The sequence below is a fragment of the Lactuca saligna genome, chromosome 9 (assembly GCF_052625555.1).
Source record: "Lactuca saligna cultivar CGN05327 chromosome 9, ASM5262555v1, whole genome shotgun sequence".
Taxonomy (NCBI): Eukaryota; Viridiplantae; Streptophyta; class Magnoliopsida; order Asterales; family Asteraceae; genus Lactuca; species Lactuca saligna.
The window spans coordinates 183,567,040-183,587,997 of NC_136425.1; the positions used below are offsets into that span (position 1 = coordinate 183,567,040).

A 20,958-nucleotide genomic window follows, 5' to 3' on the forward strand; every position below is an offset into this window, starting at 1 on the left:
AAATTCCGGAACCAAAATAGACCGAGCGTTCGCTCTATTTCGCTTGACCAATTTTAATGAATGGAAATAGGTTTCGATACTGACTTAGCTTCCATTATTCCTAAGCCTTGGAGAATTTTATTAAAGCTTGCTTCAGGTAAGGCTTTTGTGAAAATATCAACTAGTTGATCGGCTGATCGAACAAAGTGGACTTCAGCATTACCATCTTCAACGTGATCTTTGATGAAGTGATATCTCAATACGATATGTTTCATTTTGGAGTGTTGCACTAGGTTGTTATATATCTGAATAGCACTTTCGGAGTCACAATAGAGAAGAATCTTCTTCATGTTCAGGCCATAGTCTCTTAATTGGCTTTGGATCCAAATGACCTGGGATGTGCAAGATGTTGCATCAATATATTTAGCTTTAGTTGTGGAGAGTGAAACACATGTTTGTTTCTTGGACTACCAGGTGACGATTTTGCCATCGAGGAATTGACATCCACCTATAGTGCTCTTTTGGTCCAAACCACATCCTCCAAGATCAACATCATAGAATGCTTGAACAAAGAAACCTGATTTCGCTAGGTACCAAATACCAAGAGACGAGGTTCGCTTCAAATATCTGAAGATGTTCTTAACAGCCACCATATGATATTCGCATGGATTAGGTTGGAGCCAAGCACAATAACAAACAGAAAACATAATATCTTGTCTACTAGCTGTTAGATACACTAGAGACCCTATCATTTGTCGATAGAGGGTCATATCAACCATTGGTTTCTCCAAAGATGGTGTTAACTTTGTTCCAAATGCCATAAGAACCTTTACTTTGGAATCCCCCATCATGCCAAACTTAGTCAGCAGGGTCTTCATGTAAGCCTCCTAATTGATAAATATGACATCGGGTCCCTATCTAATATTTAAGCCAATGAAAAAGTAAATTGGACCCATTGAGCTCATCTCAAACTTAGACTCCATCAACTTCCTGAATTCAGTTGTTAGGCTGGGATTCGTGGAACCGAAGATGATGTTATCGATGTAAATTTGGACGATCATCAAGTGGTTACCCTCTTTCTTGCGAAAGAAGTTTGGGTCAACTGAACCTTGTTTAAACTTGGACATTTTTAGAAATCAAGTAAGGGTTTCATACCAGGCTCTGGGAGCTTGCTTCACACCATAGACAGCTTTATCCAGAATATAGCAATGATCAGGATACCTTTTGTTCACGAAACCCGGTGTTTTCTCAACATATACAGTCTCCTCTAGTTCTCCATTCAGTAAGGCACACTTGGCATTCCTTTGAAATACTTCAAAGTTTTTGTGTGCAGCAAATGCCAGAAAGATTCACAGTGATTCTAACCTAGCTACTGGAGCAAAAGTCTCTTTGTAGTCTATTCCTTCTTCCTAACAGTATCCCTTCACCACCAACCTAGCTTTGTTGTGAATTACATTTCCCAGTTTGTCCATATTGTTTGTGAAAACCCATTTTAACTCGACCACAAATGCATCTTTAGGAGTGGGAATTAACCTCCAAAAATGGTTTTGCTCAAACTCATTGAGTTCTTCTTACATAGCTTGAACCCAGTCCGAGTGATCAAGTGTAGTATTCACTGTCTTCGTCTCAATCTTGGAAACGAAGGAGTTAAACATACAAAACTCTACTTGAGAGAACAAAGAAGTTTGCTTCGCTTTCAATTGAGAGCGTGTGAGAACTCTCTCAGATGATTCGCCAATCACTTGTGTTTTTGGATGATCGTGTGTCCAGTTAACGAGTGGATGACAGTTTGGATCATAAGCAGGATCCACTTCAGCATGAATTTCTTCTTCAAATTCTGATTGAGAATCTTCATCATTTGTTTTATTATTCTCCCTCTCAAATGATGAAACAATTTCAACATCTGGTTCAAAATACTCCCCCTCAATTGGACTTCCATGGTTTGAATTTGATGATGGATTCTCCCCCTCAAATGATAAGACGTTATCAACATCAGGTTCTGGATCCCCCCCCCCCTCGAATGGAACTTCATGGGTCTTTGTTGATGATGGATTTCCCCCAGGAATATAGAACTTTCTTTTGGAGGTTCGCTTGGACCTGTCTGTTCGGTTGGTCCTTGACGTTCGCTTTCCATTTCTTTTGCTGCTTCATCGATAAATTTATTCAAGTTGTTGATCTTTTTGTCAGCAGCCTTTGCCCCATAATGAATTGCTCTCTCTGGTTCATCAAAGAGCAACATATATTCTTCAAATATATTGGAAATTGGGACTGAGACTTCACCTGATTTTGGAAAGATTTCCTCCGTTGGACCTTTTCTTGATTGAAGTTTCTTCATGTAATCATCATCAAAGGTGACATAGTAGGTTTCCTCAATTTTATTTGAACGTTTATTCAGAACCCTATATTCCTTTAAAGTTAGCAAGTAACCAAGAAAAATCCCTTCATTTGCCTTTACATCGAACTTGTTTCGGTCCTCTTTGGAGTTGAAAATAAAGCACCTTGAACCGAACACATGAAAGAACTTTACATTTGGCTTGCGATTATTCAAGATTTCGTATGGAATGATGGAATATCACTTATTGATGAAGGATCGGTTCTGTGTATATCAAGCAAAAACTACTGCATCATCCCAGAAGTACAAAGGTAAGGAGGCGAAGTTGAGCATGGTTTGGGCTGCTTCACACAAAGAGCGGTTTCACCTTTCAACTATGTCGTTCTGTTATGGAATGTAGGGAGCAGAGAAGTTGTGAGACACTACCTTATCAAGAAGAAATTCTTCAAACTCTTGATTTTTGAATTCCAACCCGTTGTCGCTTCTGACCTTTCTAACCACCTTTCGCAATTGAAGTTCCACTTTCTTTATAAAGGCTTTGAGCTTTGGAGTCGCCTTTGATTTTTGTTTAAGAAAGAAAACCCAGGTGAAATGTGAAAAGTCATCAACAATTATTAATATGTACTTACTACCACCGATGCTTTCGATTGCTGAAGGACCAACCAAGCCGCTGTGTACACGTTCAAGTGGTTCAATGATTTTTGTGTTAACACGTGTGGGATGACTCTTTTGGCTTTGCTTTCCCATCTCACATGTAGCGCATAGGTGTTCCTTATCAAATTTGAGAAGTGGAAGTCCTCGTACATGATCAGCAATAACTAACTTGTTGATATCCTTGAAGTTGAGATGTGAGAGCCTTCGGTGCCATAGCCAACTTTCGCCAAAGTGTGCTTTCGTTAAAATACATACAATTGGCTTTCCTCGAATTGGGTTAAGATTTAGAGGATAAATTTCTCCTTTTTGCTTGGATTTTAATAGGACAACCTGCATCTTATTTTCAACAATCTCAGAACCTCCATCATCGAACGAAACCTTCAAGCCAGTTCCCACAACCAATTGAGAGACACTGATAGAATTGTGCTGTAGTCCCTCTACATATGCTACCTTTCGGATTGAGAATTCACCATTTGTGATCATTCTGTAGCCTTTTATCATGTCATATGAGTTGTTTTCGTATTTGACACATCCACCATCCTTAAGGGCCCGAAACTCCCTTAGCTCTTCCCTCCTTCCTGTCATGTGACGTGAGCAGCCACTATCAATGTATGAGGCGTGTTTGCATTAGACTTCCACTTAAACTAGCAAGCTTGAATTTTAATTCATTTAATTCCTTTTCATAGTTTGTTACAAGTATTTTATATTAAGTCATTCGAGAATAGATTGTACCTTCTTGATAAACTGATCACGGTTGTTGATCCTTTGACTCATAGGTTTGCCAGCAAAGCATTTATCTTCCTTCTGATTCGATTCATTATACTCGCCTTCGCTACCCCCTCATTTGTGATGCTCCATCAGTCACCATCAAGCATCTCCCAACAAACTTAGTATTATCTTCTTTTGCCACAAATACCCTGCCATGCATGGCTTTACGTACTTCTTCATCTTCAAAGTCTGTCGACCAGACCTCTACACCATCGAATTCATCATCAACAACGTTCCCCTGTACTATTAAACCATTCATAGTATTGTTAGAGGCTTTCTTCTTCTTTATCTCCTCCAGCTTGCGCCTATGGTATGTTTCATCATCTTCACCCTCCTTCTTCTCCGATAGCTTTCTTAACAATCAATCTTTGGCAAAGTGGTTTTTTCCATGGCAGAAGTTGTAGCCGTATCTGGAGTCTCCTACCAGTTTGCTCTCCTTCTTCTCTTCTTCTTTATGAGGATTATTTTTGATCTCCTCTTTCTCTTTTTCTGAGCTATAGCTCCCCTTCTAGTTTCGGTTCTTACCAACAGGGATCTTTTTGCGAGCAAACCGCTTCGGGTTGGAAACCATCATTGCATACTCTTCGCTTGTCAGATCACATACTGACATTTCTGACTCTTCTTCATCTTCTGCCACATCCTTCGCCTTAGAGAGAATGGCCAAGGATCCCATACTAGACACCACTTTCACTTCCTTTGTCACAACACTTTCATGAGATTTGAGAATACCTACCATTTTCGCCAATGAATAGGCATTAAACTGCTTATGAGCCTTCACAGTAGATGCCACAGCCATCCATTTGATTCTTAAACCATTCAGAAATGTGACCTTTTGTTCGATCACTTCTCTTCCAATACCGTGCTTGATCATCTTACTCAAAAGATGGTTGAAATGATCGAATGTATGAATCAGTTACAAGAAGTAAAGTGAGTTATTAGTCCTAAGTCCTTTAAACCTTACTTATATAACTATATGTGCATTAGACATGCTTTTGACAATATATTAGTTTGAAAGAGTTAAAAGGAACGGTTTAGCATATACCAACAAGTTTGTTAAAGAGTGTAGTATGTAAAAGAGTTTGATCAACATGTTGAAGTAGTTTGTTTGATAAAACAGTTAAAAGGATAGTAAATCCATTTGTTTGATAGTTATTAATCACATGTGATTGATATAAGAACTATAATGTTTTAACTTGTATTCCCCCTCCCCATCCCATAAAAGCATTTAAAATCATTTAAAAGGTAGATTAAGGGGTATGAACTCACCTGTAGTGAGTGGTTTGGATGAACAAGTGGTATAGAATGCTAAGTGTCAAGCGAAGACTTGAGCACACATATGGATCCTATTCATCATATAATGATACATATATGTATACAATTAGTTTTTAAACAACTAATTATACAAGTAACAACACCCTATGTCATAGAAAAAACTTAGATTCAAGTGCTAGAAGTACAAAGGGTTGCGTATAATGGGTGTATGGCCACACATAGGAGTGTAAGGCTAGAATATTGTGTCTCATGGGTGTGTACGGCAAGAGTGTACGGCCCAAGTGAGTGTACGGCTGTACACTCATGGTGAAACATGCCATTTTTTTTTAAAGTCCTCTTAAGCATCTAGGGGGTGTGTCTTGACCAATGCTTAACCTTGATGAAAGTTAAATGCCATTTTGGACCTTAAAAAGGGTGTGTACGGCCACACAAGGAGTGTACGGCCGTACACCCTTGATGATGATGTAAAATGGTCAAAAGTGTATTCCAAGTCTCTATCTTTCATTCCCTAAGTGTTCTTGATCAAGTGCTATCCTAGAACATGAGTTTTAAGGCCTTTAAGCACCAAATGGTGGGGTGTATGGCCACATGGGGTGTGTACGGCCATACACTCCTCATTGATCATATTTTGGACGTTTTTCAAAGGAGTAAATCAGTAAGTAACTAGCACAAGTAGTGGTACTTACAATAGGGAAGCCTTTAGGGGTGTTTTTGGTCTAAAAAATTAATCGGTGTTCCTGGTGCTCTTGATGAACACTTGAAGATCTAAACAAAGTGAGTAATTTCATGGATGAAATGGTATATGTTTACTAGATAGAGTAATGAATCATCAAATAGATGGAAGAAAACACTTACAACTTGAAGATTTGAAGGCAAAATCGGAAGATACTTAAGAGGGAAGTGATTCTCGGCCTTAAGAGTGTGAAAAGAGATGAAAGGAGGCTAACACTCTCATTTATACATGAGAGTGTACGGCCAAAAGGGGGTGTACGGCTGTACACTCCATGTGTACGGCCATACACTCCTTAAGTTGGATTGTTTGGTCGATTTTTGAAGGTTTGAACTTGTGGGACTCCTTTATAGACCCTAACTTTGAAGGTACAAGGCTTAGAACACTCTATTTGACTCTAAACAATGCTAGAACATAGCAAAATGAGTCTAAACTTGATTGATTTGAATGGTTTGTACAAGAAAGAAATTTCGGGTTGTCACACTAGCGCTCAACCAGATGAAGAGATTCATGTTAAACTGAATGACGAGTCATTACCTGTAAGACGTTCCGCTTGAGTTAGGATGGCACCGGAGTTTTACTGTCTTTATATTACTACGAAAGGTGATACGTTTATTAGTGATAGTACACTGGTAAATTTAGATGAGCCTACTAACTACAAGGAAGCCATGGCGGGCATTGAGTCTACAAAATGGAAAGAGTCGATGGACAGCGAGATCCAGTCCATGTATGACTAGGGTTGTCAAATCGGATAGTTGTGTCATGTTTTTGTCTGACATGACATGACACGATAAGGTTTTAGATGATACGAAAACAACACAACACGATGCCATGTTTTATTTCATTAACACGAAAACGAACCAATTAAAACACGACAACATGACAAAGATAATATTACATAACTATTAGTGTATTCCATTCGTACTTAAAGATATATAACACAAAAAAAACGACAAACACGAAAAACACGATAACCATATGCTTAATCGTGTCAATTTTGTGTCGATTTATGAACACAAACACGGCACAACATGACATCGTGTTTTTTAATCTTGACACGAACACGAATTCGAATTTTGATTTCATCCCGATTTCGTTTCGTTTCGTGTATTTTTGTCGTGCTGTGTCATAAATTGACACCCCTATGTATGAAAATCAAGTTTGGAACTTGGTTGACAATGTACCAGGTCGAAAGATAGTTGGGTACAAATGGATCTTCAAGAAGAAGACCGACATGGATGGTACGATGCATACATTTAAGGCCAGTCAACTAGTTGTGAAAGGCTTTACTCAAACCCTAGGGGTTAACTATGATGAGACCTTCTCACCAGTGGCCAAGATCAAGTAAATTAGGGTTATGTTAGCTATCGTTGCGTTTCATGATTATGAAATTTGGCAGATGGATGTCAAAGCCGCTTTCCTTCATGCGAAGTTGGCTAAAGATGTTTACATGTGTCAGCCAAAGGGTTTTGTGGATGCTAAATATACCAATAGAGAGTGAAAAATTAAGAAATCCATTTATGGATTAAAGCAAGCGTCTCACACATGGAATCTTTGCTTCAAGGATAAAGTCAAAGATTGGGTTCTCTAGAAGTGAGGACGAGTCATGTGTATATGTCAAGGCTAGTGGGAGTATAGTTAGCTTTCTAGTTTTCTATTTTGATGACATACTACTCATAGGAAATGACATCCCGACCTTGGAGGAGGTTAAGTCCTGGCTTGTGGTTTTATTATTAAACTTAAACGAAATTTTTAGATTGTATTTTTGGGACATTACATATCAATATAACATAACACCTAATTAACAGTTGGAGTGAATCTACATCCCTCAATCTATACATAGGGTAAAAAGACCATTTTACCCCTTACTTATTTTGTTCCAAGACTAAAGTCCAAACTCTCAATCTAAAAGGCCCAAAAACCAACTATCCATCTAAGGCCCACATATGGCCTAATTTTCCAAATTGGGCCCAAATCTCTACATAGGCCTTACCCTAAGGACCAACAATTTTTCCTAATCCAAAATACTTGTATTTAGGTGGCCCAAGAATAACCCAAGTAATAAAACCCAAAAGATAGCCCACACATATGAGCCCAACAGACTGAGTACGCGGGGGGTACTCAGCACGTACACGCTTGAAGGTTTCTATTATTAGCAATAATGGATTTGATTCTTAATTATGTTATTCGTGGAGATGTCAAGAATTTACCAAATAGGGAGAGTTTCTCATCGCCCAAGTTTCAATCGGACAGAAACTTGGAATCATATAACTTGGTTGCGTGATTAATGGAAATTTTTATATTTGGAAATTAGACTAATTCTTTGACAATGTGTCAAGTGAAGGACTAGGAGATCGAGTACAGTAGGTTGTGCATTGATCAAATCCACCACAAAGAGAGATAAGATATTCGTCATGACTTACTAAAAGTTTAGTAAATATGATTATACTTATAAGATTAAGTGTAATTCTGAGTTAATTGAAAGAGTTTTAATGAATAACAGAACGAATAAAGAAGAATCAAGTAGGCAGAAAGATAAAAGTTTCTTTATTCTAAGAAGAATGGTGAGTACCTTTTATTGTGTTTTATGATAAGTCTTAATGATTAAGAACCATATCTCAATTGATCATCTAAGTGAGTCTTAGTGCATTTGTATTTCTAAGAAGTGGAATCGAGAACTGTGGAAATGGTTAAATCAAGAAGTCAATCATACTTCATTTCAATATCAAGTCTTAGAGTTATACTCCAAGATTGTGAATTGAGTGACAAGTCTTAAAAAGGTTTATAACACTCAACAAATGTGGAATTTGGAAAAGTTTTCTTATTCTTGCACATTTGATATTGGTAAGTTGTTGTCTTGGATAAGACAAAGACCAACTAGGATCTATTATGTGAACTGTTTTGTCCTGATAAGAACTACACTAACTCTTGAATATTTTTTTTGTCTAGAAAACTTTTCTGACAAGAGAATCATATATGTCAAGAGGTTAGTGGGAGTTTTAATGATCTTTCAAGAACAAATCGAGAATAAACCTTATCGATCATCACTAGCACACGACTTAAGGTTTACAACCTATCGTGTTGACATTATTTTGTTTCTGTGCCATTCCAATTGAGTTAATTATGCATGTGAGTTATATATGTTCTCATTTGAATGCATAAAGACAAAGTACCTTGATCGATGGAAAGTACATTGATATGTAAGGATAAGTTGCTAAACTACTTGGAAGACATGGTGGGCACTCGTGTTACTATAAGTCAAGAAATCAAAATTAAGAAAGTTCAGTCCATATGAGTTTGGATTTGTCGCAAACTTGGTTTTGGCAAATTTACATGGATAGGAACACATACACCATAAAATCTAAGTGTCATAAGATTCCCTCCATCATGAAAATGATTGTGAGGAAATGCTTTCACTGAGAGAGTTTTTAAGAAGATAGAAATTGTGAAAATTGAATTCTCAAATTCGATTATGGTTACGACATCCCTTTCCATAGTTCGAATTATGAGATTTGGCAATTAGTCTAAAATTTGGGACTTATTGATATAAGTTCTGAATTGTTTAGACACACATATGAGCTATCTAAGGCAAATGTGTATAAGTTTAAGAAGCTTAGATAAAGGCTTATCAGAGCATCTGGTATTAGAAATATGAACTTCAGAAATTCAATAGGCAATGTTTTCTGGAAGTTCAGCTATTTTCTGAATGCATGTCAAAGCTAGTGGGAGCATAAGTGCTATGCTTATATGATAATAATCATCATGATAGTGAGAGCATAATAATTATGGTAGGTTGCAAGTTAGCAATATAATTATAGAAAACAAGTATTTTAATTTGCAAAGTTGCAAGGGTTGAAAAGTTGTTTTGCTATAATTAAGGGAGAGAATATTGTACTTCATTTCAAAATCTAAGAGCTTAGATCGAGAAATTTTAATCAAATTTAGTCAAATACATGAATTGCATTCTCAAAATTCGATTATGATTACAGCATCCCTTTTCTTAATTCGAGTTTTAAGAACGTGGCAAATATAAATATTATGGCAAAAGACTGATAAAGTATCACGGTTTTATGTAAGACATTATGCTTCTTGTTCCATACGATTCGAGTATATGATCAATCGCATATGTTGTAATAATTGATCGTTCTAAAATTTTCCAAATGCCTAGAGCATTAAAAGGGAAAAAGGACTAGAAGCGGACATGACTAAGTTTATTAAACAACTATCAAAGGACAATCTAAGGTTCGCCAAGGATTGGTTGCTTGTGAATAGTTGGAAGTATAGTAGTGGATGGACCATACTGACATTATTATTACAAGATTTGATAATGAGTAGTCATATGGCAAATGTGGAAATCTTTCCATATTGGGAGTTGGACGTTTATATGTCTAGATTAGAAATGTTTATGCAGAAGGATATTCAAAGAAATGTACCTTGAATATGAGACTTCGTATCTATGTAATTGTCTTGCAACAATCTCCAATAGAGGACTTTGTAATTTCATTGGCAATAGTCTTTGTGACTTTAGTGCAGTGACATTACGAAAGGATTGTTGCATGAAACATTAGAATATAACATATTCTATAAGTGGCAAGAATTTGATATTCTTATACTTGTGATAAGGATTAGGAGTTGTGAAATGAGTATGATTGGAAATGTGTTCATTTGATCTATTTCACAAAGTAATGACCATAAGTAAACATTGTGTGCATGCTAAGAGCATGGCACAATTGTAGTAATAATTCAAGTAATAAGTTAATTAACCGAAACAACAAATAATGACTAATCGATATGGTGATAAATAAAAGGTGTTTTATTTATACTCAAAGGTTTGGGACCATATAGGATTAGTATTATTCTTGTGTTTCACTTTGCATGTTTTGACTGACTGAATAAATAATTATTTCAGAATAATCAAATTATTCGAATGGTCCACAGTCGTTCATATGTTGGAAGTAGGTATGAATGAAGACTGTCATGAATTAGTTTGTAGATTATCTAAAGTGTATTAGACATAGCAAAGGTTTGTTGCAACGTTCATGAGTGCTTATGAATATGATTTTGAGCATTGGATTAAACCCACGCTCACAAGAATCACTTCATGGATTTTATCACGAGTGACTGTGAGTCGATAATATTGTATATTCTTGCAACCGAGACGTGTGAGTTGTTATTTTCTGGTCGGTTGTACATTGATGATAAGTAAACGCACCAGTAACTTGGTGTTATAAAACTTATTGTTGTGTGTGATTCGATGAGTGAATGCAAGCGAGCATATGAGTCGAAATTTATCCATTCCTTTTACCCAAAGTGGGATAAAAGCGATATATGTGGGCCCCTTGATGATTTAGTGATGGCACCTAAGCGCTTGACCAAGCTGAGACTAAGTTGATGGGTTCAATTGTAGTTTGTTGTCAGTCGTCATAAATCGGAAGTCGGGAAACAGTATAGAGTGAATGATTAAAATTCATGTCTTATATCTATACGATATCTTAAGAATGGAGGATTATATGATCCCTTATCTAAAGGAAACGCTTATGATAAGATCAGAGTTGACAGCGGCTTTTGAAAGCTATGACTCCTAATCAGGATCTGAAGTCATACGCAGAATAGTTATTAGACTTATCCAAGTGGAAGACTGTTGGATTAGTGGCTAAGTCCATAACTAATTTGGTATGTACTTGACCCGATTGTGCATGGTCCTTTTAGGTTGCCTTCACCCAAGCAACTTGATAGGATGATTTATGGAGAAAAAGGATTAATTATGATTTATTAATAATATATTAAAAGAGAAATCATATTGTTTAATTAATAATAGTCAAGAATTAATAAGAATTAATTTTGTGGCTAAAAGAGATTAATTAAATAAAGGGGACTAGAATTGTCAATTGTGTGATAGTTGAATATTGGGCTAATGGACTCCATATTAGAGGGGTGAACGAATTTCATGGGGAAACCCATTAGAAATCGTTCAAGGCCTCTAAGAAGGGAGTCTATGGGCTGCTTAGGGCCTAAGTAGTCAAATTAGGGCTTCCTTGTTTGATAACCCTAATAGCCTCACTATTTAAGGACCCCTAGAGCACCAAAAACGTGGCCAAGAGTTTCCTTAGGGTTTCTAGACGTTTTTAGGTGCTTCTCCTCATCTCCTAAGTCATCCTCTTGCTCTTGGTGTTTGTGAGCCATTAGAGGTAGTATACTTGTGGTACTTGCTTTCAAAGCTAAGGAGATTCAAGAAACTAGTTGTTATTACTATATAATAACAAAAGGTATGTATTATATTCTTTTATGTGGATTTCGAAAATAGTAGTAGCATGCTAGGTTTCTTTTTGTGTTCATAAAGTTGTATAACTAATAGTGAAAACATAGATCCAACTCTAGGGTTGCATGCACGTATAGGATTGTTTGTATAAATCCCATCAGGTATCAGCAATAGTTTCAGCAGTGCAAGGTGAGTTTCCATTTGTGTGAATAGGTCTAAGGCCACAATGTCGGACCATGTAGTTATGAGTAGGAAAACTTGGGGGTTATCCCTAGGCATAGTATGTTAGTATGATAATTCGGACCAAGGTCTGATGTCGGGCGGGAGCCTAAGGACTGTTTGCATGATAGGTTATACTTGTCGTCTGTGTGATACTTGTATGTGCCTGGTAGGGAGGTGAGTGTGGGTGAGGTCCCGTATCTCACCACTATCAGAGTACGGACGAAGTTCCGTAACTCATTAGTAGCAGATTAGGGGCGAGGCCCGAGATAGGAAAAGAGTGAGTGTGGGCGGGGACCCGTATCTCACTAATAACAGGAGCTTGGATGGGGTTCCATGATTCATATTCAGCAGGACAGGGGCGAGGCCTTAGAACAGGAATATAGTATGGTACGTTCAGTTTATGTGTTATATATTATGGTTATATGTAGTATGTGCTTAGTGGGCAGGGCCAGAGACAGGCGGGGCCTAAGAGAAACATATATGTATTCGAGCGGGGCTCGAAGCCAGGCGGGGCTGTTGTAGCGGGCGACGCCCGAGGTAGCGTGCGAGGCCCGGAGTAGTGGGTGTGGCCCAGTATTTGCAGTATGCGATTATGCAAGGTATGTGGTAGGTTGGGGAACTCACTAAGCTTCGTGCTTAAAGTTTTCAATTTTGGTTTCAGGTACTTCCGGTAGCGGAGGGAAGAGATCGGGATGATCGCATGGCACACACCATTGATTATTCAGCCTGGAATGTTTTACTTTGATAATAATAATGTTTTGGAGCAATGAGATTTATGTTTTGACAGAATGATTTGATGACTTGTGGTTTTATTATTAAACTTAAACGAAATTTTTAGACTATATTTTTAGGACGTTACATATCAATATAACATAACACCTAATTAACAATTAGAGTGAAATCTACATCCCTCAATCTATACTTAGGGTAAAAAGACCATTTTACCCCTTACTTATTTTGGTCCAAGACTAAAGTCCAAACTCTCAATCTAAAAGGCCCAAAAACCAACTATCCATCTAAGGCCCACATATGGCCTAATTTTCCAAATTGGGCCCAAATCTCTACATAGGCCTTACCCTAAGGACCAACAATTTTTCCTAATCCAAAATACTTGTATTTAGGTGGCCCAACAATACCCTAAATAACAAAGCCCAAAAGATAGCCCAAACCCGAAGCCCATACATATGAGCCTAACAGACTGAGTACGCGGGGGGTACTCAGCACGTACTCGCTTGAAGGCTTGTACGTTAAGCATCCCTGCTTGTGCACCCAGCATACTCACTCTATTTAGCTAAACTAGATTTTAACACTTAACCCATTAAGACAAATCTCCTGACATATATCTGACTTCCTTGAGATGGAAAATCAGGTAAAGTTGCTAAATTTACGTTAATGCATGGCTAAATGAAGCTCTTAATCTTATAAAGGGATTAATAAGGTATCTAATTCATGCATGAGTCCAAGAATACCATAAAGCTTGAACCTTTATACAAAAGGAGACCGTATCAAGCTCAAATCTAAAAGAGTAATCCCATAAAACGTTTTAACTCTTCAAACAACCGTAAAAGGGACCAAAAGCATAAAAAAAACAGACTATGAAGAGATTTAATCATCTACAAGCCAAGATATGAACTTGATACCTCAAATAGATAGCAACAAGTGGGGTGATTCTAGATCTATGACCTTCCTTCCAAGCTAAGCACCTTGAATCTTCAAAGTTTCCTTCAAAATGAGCAAAATAATCAATATAATCCTCTCAAGGCTCACGAACACCACCAATATATATATATATATATATATATATATATATATATATATATATATATATATATATATATATATATATATATACTAGGCGAATCCCTGTGCGTTTCGCGAGAATACAATTATATATTTAAAATAATAACTTTTACCAAATTAACATAAAAACACTAAACATCTATTATAACATTTATATTAACTCTTTATTTCTAAATCACAAATCTGTTTAAATACATGAATGTTTTTAATGAGCAAAACTTTACAACCTTATAAAAAATAGAAAATAAAAAGTTATTAGTGATTACTAATTAATAATCATAAGTTAAAAACTCTTGAGTTGTAACTAATAAATATACATAAATTAGAAAACTCTTGAGTTGTAGTGTGAGTTTCAAATGAATGCGGTACTTGGAAATGTGTATTTATTATTATTATTATTATTATTATTATTATTATTATTATTATTATTATAAATAATTGGTTTTGATGCATCATTTTAATCCCTTCAATTATTAAACATAAAGATATTTTATTATAAATTTATAACATACATAGGTGCATATATATGTTAAACAAATCACATATAATATATACTTTCGTAAATGTCATATGCAATTCTTGTCGTAATAATATGGATAAATTACTTTCATATGAAGAACATATCATGATAAGCCGGTCATAATTACATATCCATGTTAAAAAATTATGTTATCTTTTAAACATTGTCTTCTAAATTTGTTGTGTAGGATAACCTAACAAAAAAATAATAGAAAATAAACATAATCAAAATAGAAAAACTACAATCAAATAAATAAAAACTTTGGGTGGTTGAATATATGAATAATAATGTTACATAAATATACATTTAAATCAAAAGAAAAAACTAACATTAGTCTACTTTGCTCAAACAAAAAAACCTATATCTGTTTTCTGAATTTTCTTTCTTCATTTAACACCATTCAACCATACAAACTTGATGACAGTTCTTTACTAACTTGCAATCAAAATGTTTTTCTTGAAAAAGAAGAATCAAAAAGATATTTCATGCAAAACATTGATGTTTGGAGAGTCACATTCAAGATTGAGTAATACACACAAATTACATATAAAGATTAAATAAGAAACTGAATATAAAAAAGAATAGAAAAACTTCATTTGTTTGGGTTAAAAGAAAAATCATATTGCAATTATCATCGATGCAACATAACCCATTTCTTCAAATCATCATATTTGGATCGTGAATGCTTCAACTATATGAAAACTTTTGAATCACAATATCTTCAACCAAATGACGATTTTTTTGTAATAAAAATGTACTAATATAACTACATATATAATAAGAGAATGCAACACATTATTAGAAATTTATAAATGTTATAAATGTTATTAATTAAGGAATATAAAAAGTTATGTAGCTTTCAAATCAATATGGTTTGAGAAAAAAAATATCTCTAAGCATATGATTTTGAATGGTTTGGTTTGAGAAAACAAAATATCTCTAAACATACGATTTTGAATGGTCTAATTTATACTACTGGGAAAAAAAATATAGTGTGATCAAACTATAAGTAAAAATGATACATTCATCCACAATCTTGACGAACTAGTATAACAAACTTACAAATTAAAAGTTCTAATATAATAGCATATCTCCAAAAGTGGTCATAAGACCTCAACCCAACACAAAAACCTTTAAGTTTGTATTCTTTTTGAAATTTGTATATGATTTGTATGCATGTCTTCCCAAAAGATTGATCTTTTTATAGTAAACTTTTCACTAAATGCTAATTAAACATAATATAAGTTATAAAACTTTTGAGTGTTAAATCATAATTAAGAAAACTTTTGAGTTGCATTAGTTAAAAAAGCGGGTTTCAAATGAATGTGGTTTGAGGAAGTAAAAAAATGGGGTTTCAAATGCATGAGATTCAAGAAAAAAATGTTAGATTTATATATATATATATATATATATATATATATATATATATATATATATATATATATATATATATATATATATATATACCGGTGTGTGATTTTTTAACATGTTTTCATTTTTGTTTTCCTAATGGGATGATGAGGTGATTCAGGTCAATAGCCACGTTAGCCAAAATCGATATGGTAACTTGCCACATAGGAACGACCAGATAATATGTTAAAAATGATAATAGCTTAAAAATGAAATGTTTTCTAAAAACTTATGGTTTTTACATGACATAAAAATTGGGGATAAAATTAGAAAGTCGTTGTCAAACTAATAACAATTATGATAATAATTCACAGAAAAAGTTTTAACTATGTTGCTTTGTTCTTTAAATGTTTGAAATTAAACACATCGTACCAAATCTTGACTATATTTACATAATAGAACTCAATAATTTCACTTTAAGTGTTGTATCATGTATGCATGTGTTATGAATGTATCTTATTTTAACTATTTTAATTGATATCTGCATAAATCCATTCAATATATTAACCTAGTACTAATCTACAAGATATTTCAATTTATAAATTGAGATATCTCAGTTAAAACATTATAAAGTTTCGTATTAAGGACATAAAATGACAACATACTTTTATTTTACCCATTTATGTCATCATTTTTCTTTAAAATGTGTTTAGTCATTGAATACTGTAACGACTCAAATTTCCAAATAAAAATTTTATTTTTAATTAACCAAAACATTCTCATAAATTATGAAATATCAATGACAATGGTTTTCAAATCCATAACATCAACATTTTATATCAAATATCAGAGTGTCCCATCAAATCAAATGTCGGAGAGTACATGTCGCGCCATCAAGCATTGTCATTGCCCTTAGGCTCATAAGTACTAGAAACAAATCAACAAATTGTAAGCTAATGTTTAGTGAGTTACCCAGAGCATACTCCACACAGTCCACATAATCACATATACCATATTAGCCATAAAAGTTACATAAACCAAATAAGTCATGCATACAACATATAGGGATGTCGTGGGCTCCCCCCAGGGTCTTACTCCAGGATATCATGGGCTCCCCTCATGGTCTTACACCTAAGTGCCATGGCCTCCCCCCACCCTATGGTCTTTAATAGGAAAGCCATGGGCTCCCCGCATGGTCTTACATCCAAGTGTCATGGGCTCCCCCATGGTCTTTAATAGGAAAGCCATGGGCTTGCCACATGGTCTTACATCCAAGTGTCATGGGCTCTCCCATGATCTTCCATACAAGTATACCACATACACAACTAGCATACCTCCTAGCACATAACCAGCTAACATGCCACATAAGACTACATCAACTAGTGTACCACATATCATAAAATGGGCCAGCCTGGGTGCCTTAGACCCATTGGTATGGTGAGGAGACTCACCTCTATCTGCTAAATCTAAAAGCTGCTCTCCTAATAGTCCGTGAACACCCTTGCTGAACAATAATACCATTACCTAAGGTTAGGGTTGAACATAATCCAATTGAAGAACCTAACCCTAAGTCCTTTAACAATGGCCCAAAAAGTCTTCCTTTGCTAATAGGCCCAAATTCCATCTCCAAAATCATTAATGGGCCTCATGGCCCAAAACAGATAAGTTGGCCCACTAACTCAAAACTTGACCAAGCTCAGTGACTGATTAAGGCCCAAAGGGCTCACAAGCCCAAAACAAGTCTTAGCTCACCTGACGTGCATACACCTTGCATACCACCCTGGTACGCGCAGCGTACTGAGTCCCTAACATGTACGCGTTGTGTATTCTAGGTTACGCCTCACATACAAACAAATTAAGCACCTTCTTACATTAAGTGCTTAATACTCGATGTTCTAACGTCTATTATCATATCTGAGCTCATTAAGACATCCTAGGGCATAAAGTTGGCAACTTTATGTCCTTGTGTAACAGCCCGAATTCCCAGGTATCTTCATTTCATATTTATGTCATTCTGTGAGGGGACTCGGCGAGTTGGTGGTCGAACTCGCCGAGTCGGGTCGCGTTTTGAGCGGGGGTTCGCATCCGGACTCGGCGAGTCCAAGGGATGGACTCGGCGAGTCCGCGCTGTTTAATGAAACCCTAATTTCCCGGTCCTAAGCCCTATTTAAAGGACCTTATGGCCCTCATATGCGGCCACCTTGAACCCTAAGAGCCTCCATACGTCTGTAAGCCCTTGTAAGTGTGTTTGAAGGCCTTTTGTTCATCATTTTGTGTGATATTGCAAGGAAAGGAGGGAGAGGAGCAAGCTTGAAGTGTTGGGGAGCTTAGATCTGTTGCTATTTCATCAAGGGGGTCTTCTTGAGGTAATTTTCTAAGCCAATCTTCGTGTTTTGTGTTGATGGGCCAAATCTAGGGTTTCTTCTTGCATTTCTTGGCTTGAATAAGAAGTATGAGAGGTCCCATGGAGACATGGAACCTAGATCTGGACTTAGGCAGGTCCAGGAGACCCCTCATGACAAGCTTTATGTCCATTCTTTTGAGTTAGAAGCTAAACTTGCCAAATAAGTGGTTGTTTCTTCAAAGGAAGCCTTGTATGCATTGCATGGCAACCAAGACTGAGACTTTACGTGACAAATAAGCTTGGGAAGGCCAGATCTATGTATGTATGGAACGGATCTGACCGCAAAAGCCAGTTTTAGGTGGTGCATGGCATGGACTCGCCGAGTCTGAAGAACAGACTCGACGAGTCGCTTGAAGATTGTCCTTGAGACCATCATGTGTGTAGTCCGGATCGAGTTGTGGGCGACTCAGTGAGTCGCAGAGAGTTGGAAAGGTTTTGACAGGTGGACCGAGTCAGATTGGGACTCGCCGAGTTGACCTTCGACTCGGCGGGTTGAGTCGCGGTGGCCCCGTGATTCAGGCCCAGGTGGAACTCGTCGAGTCGGGGGAGTACTCGACGAGTCAAAGGGAAAATTCTGGAGAGTTGGCAAAAACGCGTAGACTCGCCGAGTCACTATTGTGCACTCGTCGAGTCTGCTCCAAATTGTCTAAGGCTGCTGACCAAGTCAACCTGTGTTGACTTGATATGGATGGTCCACCTTAGTGGTACAAGTAATAATTAAAGATTTATAATATCATAGGAGGATTGCAGCTCGAGGGTTCGAGCCCGAGTGATTTCAGGATTCACGATTAGCGACTTAGCGAGGCAAACAAGGTGAGTCTTCTCACTATACTGTACCCGGAAGGGTTTTGACTATGTGACCGGAAGGTCGATTATGATGTATGCCTTATGTGTGTTAAGTTATTTGCTATATGTGTCATGTATGATATGTTTGATATGGGCCGGAAGGCGTGGTCATATGGACTGTAAGGGTTGACGTGGGAAGGACCGGAAGGTTTACCCAGTCGAGACGGAAGTCCCCTGAGACACATGGACCGGAAGGTCAAGGCCTGGAAAGGCGTATATGCGTATGTTGTATTTTGGGGAACTCACTAAGCTTTATGCTTACAGTTGTTGCATTATGTGTTTCAGGTACGAGTGAGGACCGTGGGAAGGCGCCAGCGTGACCGTACACACACTCGGGGAAACTATTTTATCTTTTGTTATGTAATCGGTTGTGACTACATTGTTATTTTGGAATCTAAACTATTTACTCATGTTTTGATGGTTGTAAAAATGAAAATTTTTGGTTGGAAATTTATGACGTTACACCTTGCATGCTATATGGGACTTAAGAACTTCATTCTTCACATTAGGACTTCATATAAAGCTTCAAACTCATGCTTGGAGTTGAGATACTCTTCAAGCTAGCACCTTTATGCATCTAGCATGCTCACAAAGCTCAAATCTAACCATTTCAGTCTCTGGAGTTGCTCAACTCTCAAGAGAAGGTCCAAAACCAACTAAAAGGACAATATAGAAAACCCTAGCTAGATCTAATGAATAAGATGGCAAGATCAAGACTTTATACCTCCAGAGGCTCTTCAAGGTGAACTAGATGCAGATTCTTGAAGCCCAATGTTACTCCAAGCTTGCTTAGCAATTCCTTTTTCTTGAATGAACTATAAAATGGCCACAAATACACTCCTTAAGCTCAAAAACACTCCCACAAGGGATCTCTGGTGTAAAAGGGTGAAATAAGTCTATGGAGGCTGATTAGGGTTTGATCTAAGAGGCTTAAGGGTGTTTAAATAGGTGTGAAGTCCGAGAATTAGGGTTTTGGCCCTCTGTCGCGTATGCCCTGCGTACCTATATGTATGGCATGCGTACGCGGCCACCCTCTGTGTTCATGCATCCTTAGTATGCTAAGCGTACTCCCGGAGTATGCCCCGCATACTAAGGGACCTTTTATGACATCTTTTATATTTCAAGGGTCTAAAGAGTAATACATGATTTAGAGTGTTATAAATACCATGTTAACAAGTCAAATTGTATTGCATTAATGCCGAAGGGTATACTCGACAAACCACGAAGTATGGAGAGCTTCAGGTAAGCAAACAATACCACCACAAGCCACTGTTGTGGTCATTGGTGTATTCCTAGAGAAGAAGTGAGGAAAAGAGAAAAAGGAAGAGGGTTGCAAGAAAAAAGGGAAAGGAAGAGAGAAAAAGAAAGGGATTGGTTCATTGCCCATGTCACATACCATGAACCACCATAGTTGTGGCATTGGGGATGGTATGCATGATTTAGCCCACCATGCCACTTGGCCATGACAATTGATTGTGGTTTGTACCTGAGGGATTAATGTATCAATGACATGTTTATATTTTGCTCTTGTACTTTTTTTACGTAAATTTATATATTACTATTTTAAAATATATCTTTTTACCTACATTAACAATTTAAATACACATTTATAGTTAATTCATAGAATACACTGTCAAGCCATAACCCTTTTCATTATGTGTTTTTATGTTTATTTACCGTGTCAATTGTCAATTCTCGGTCATTAAAGGGTTTTGGTAATTCAGATTAATATTTATTTACAATATAAATAAATTGGATCTTTAATTTAATAATATCTTACCACCATAAGTATGGAATCTTGACCTATATTAATTAACCTGAA

The 20,958-nt window shown here is 36.6% G+C and overlaps 1 protein-coding gene across 1 annotated transcript; it reads right to left on the reverse strand.

The window, feature by feature from the left end:
• Positions 1-1,550: 1,550 nt before the first annotated feature.
• On the reverse strand, positions 1,551-3,058 carry LOC145017020 (uncharacterized). The gene is made up of 4 exons (XM_078975134.1): positions 2,975-3,058; positions 2,738-2,866; positions 2,077-2,386; positions 1,551-1,978 (listed from the first exon to the last, which is right to left on the reverse strand). The coding sequence occupies exons 1-4, from the start codon at positions 3,056-3,058 to the stop codon at positions 1,551-1,553; spliced, it is 951 nt and encodes a 316-aa protein (XP_078831260.1).
• Between the last annotated feature and the right edge of the window lie 17,900 nt (positions 3,059-20,958).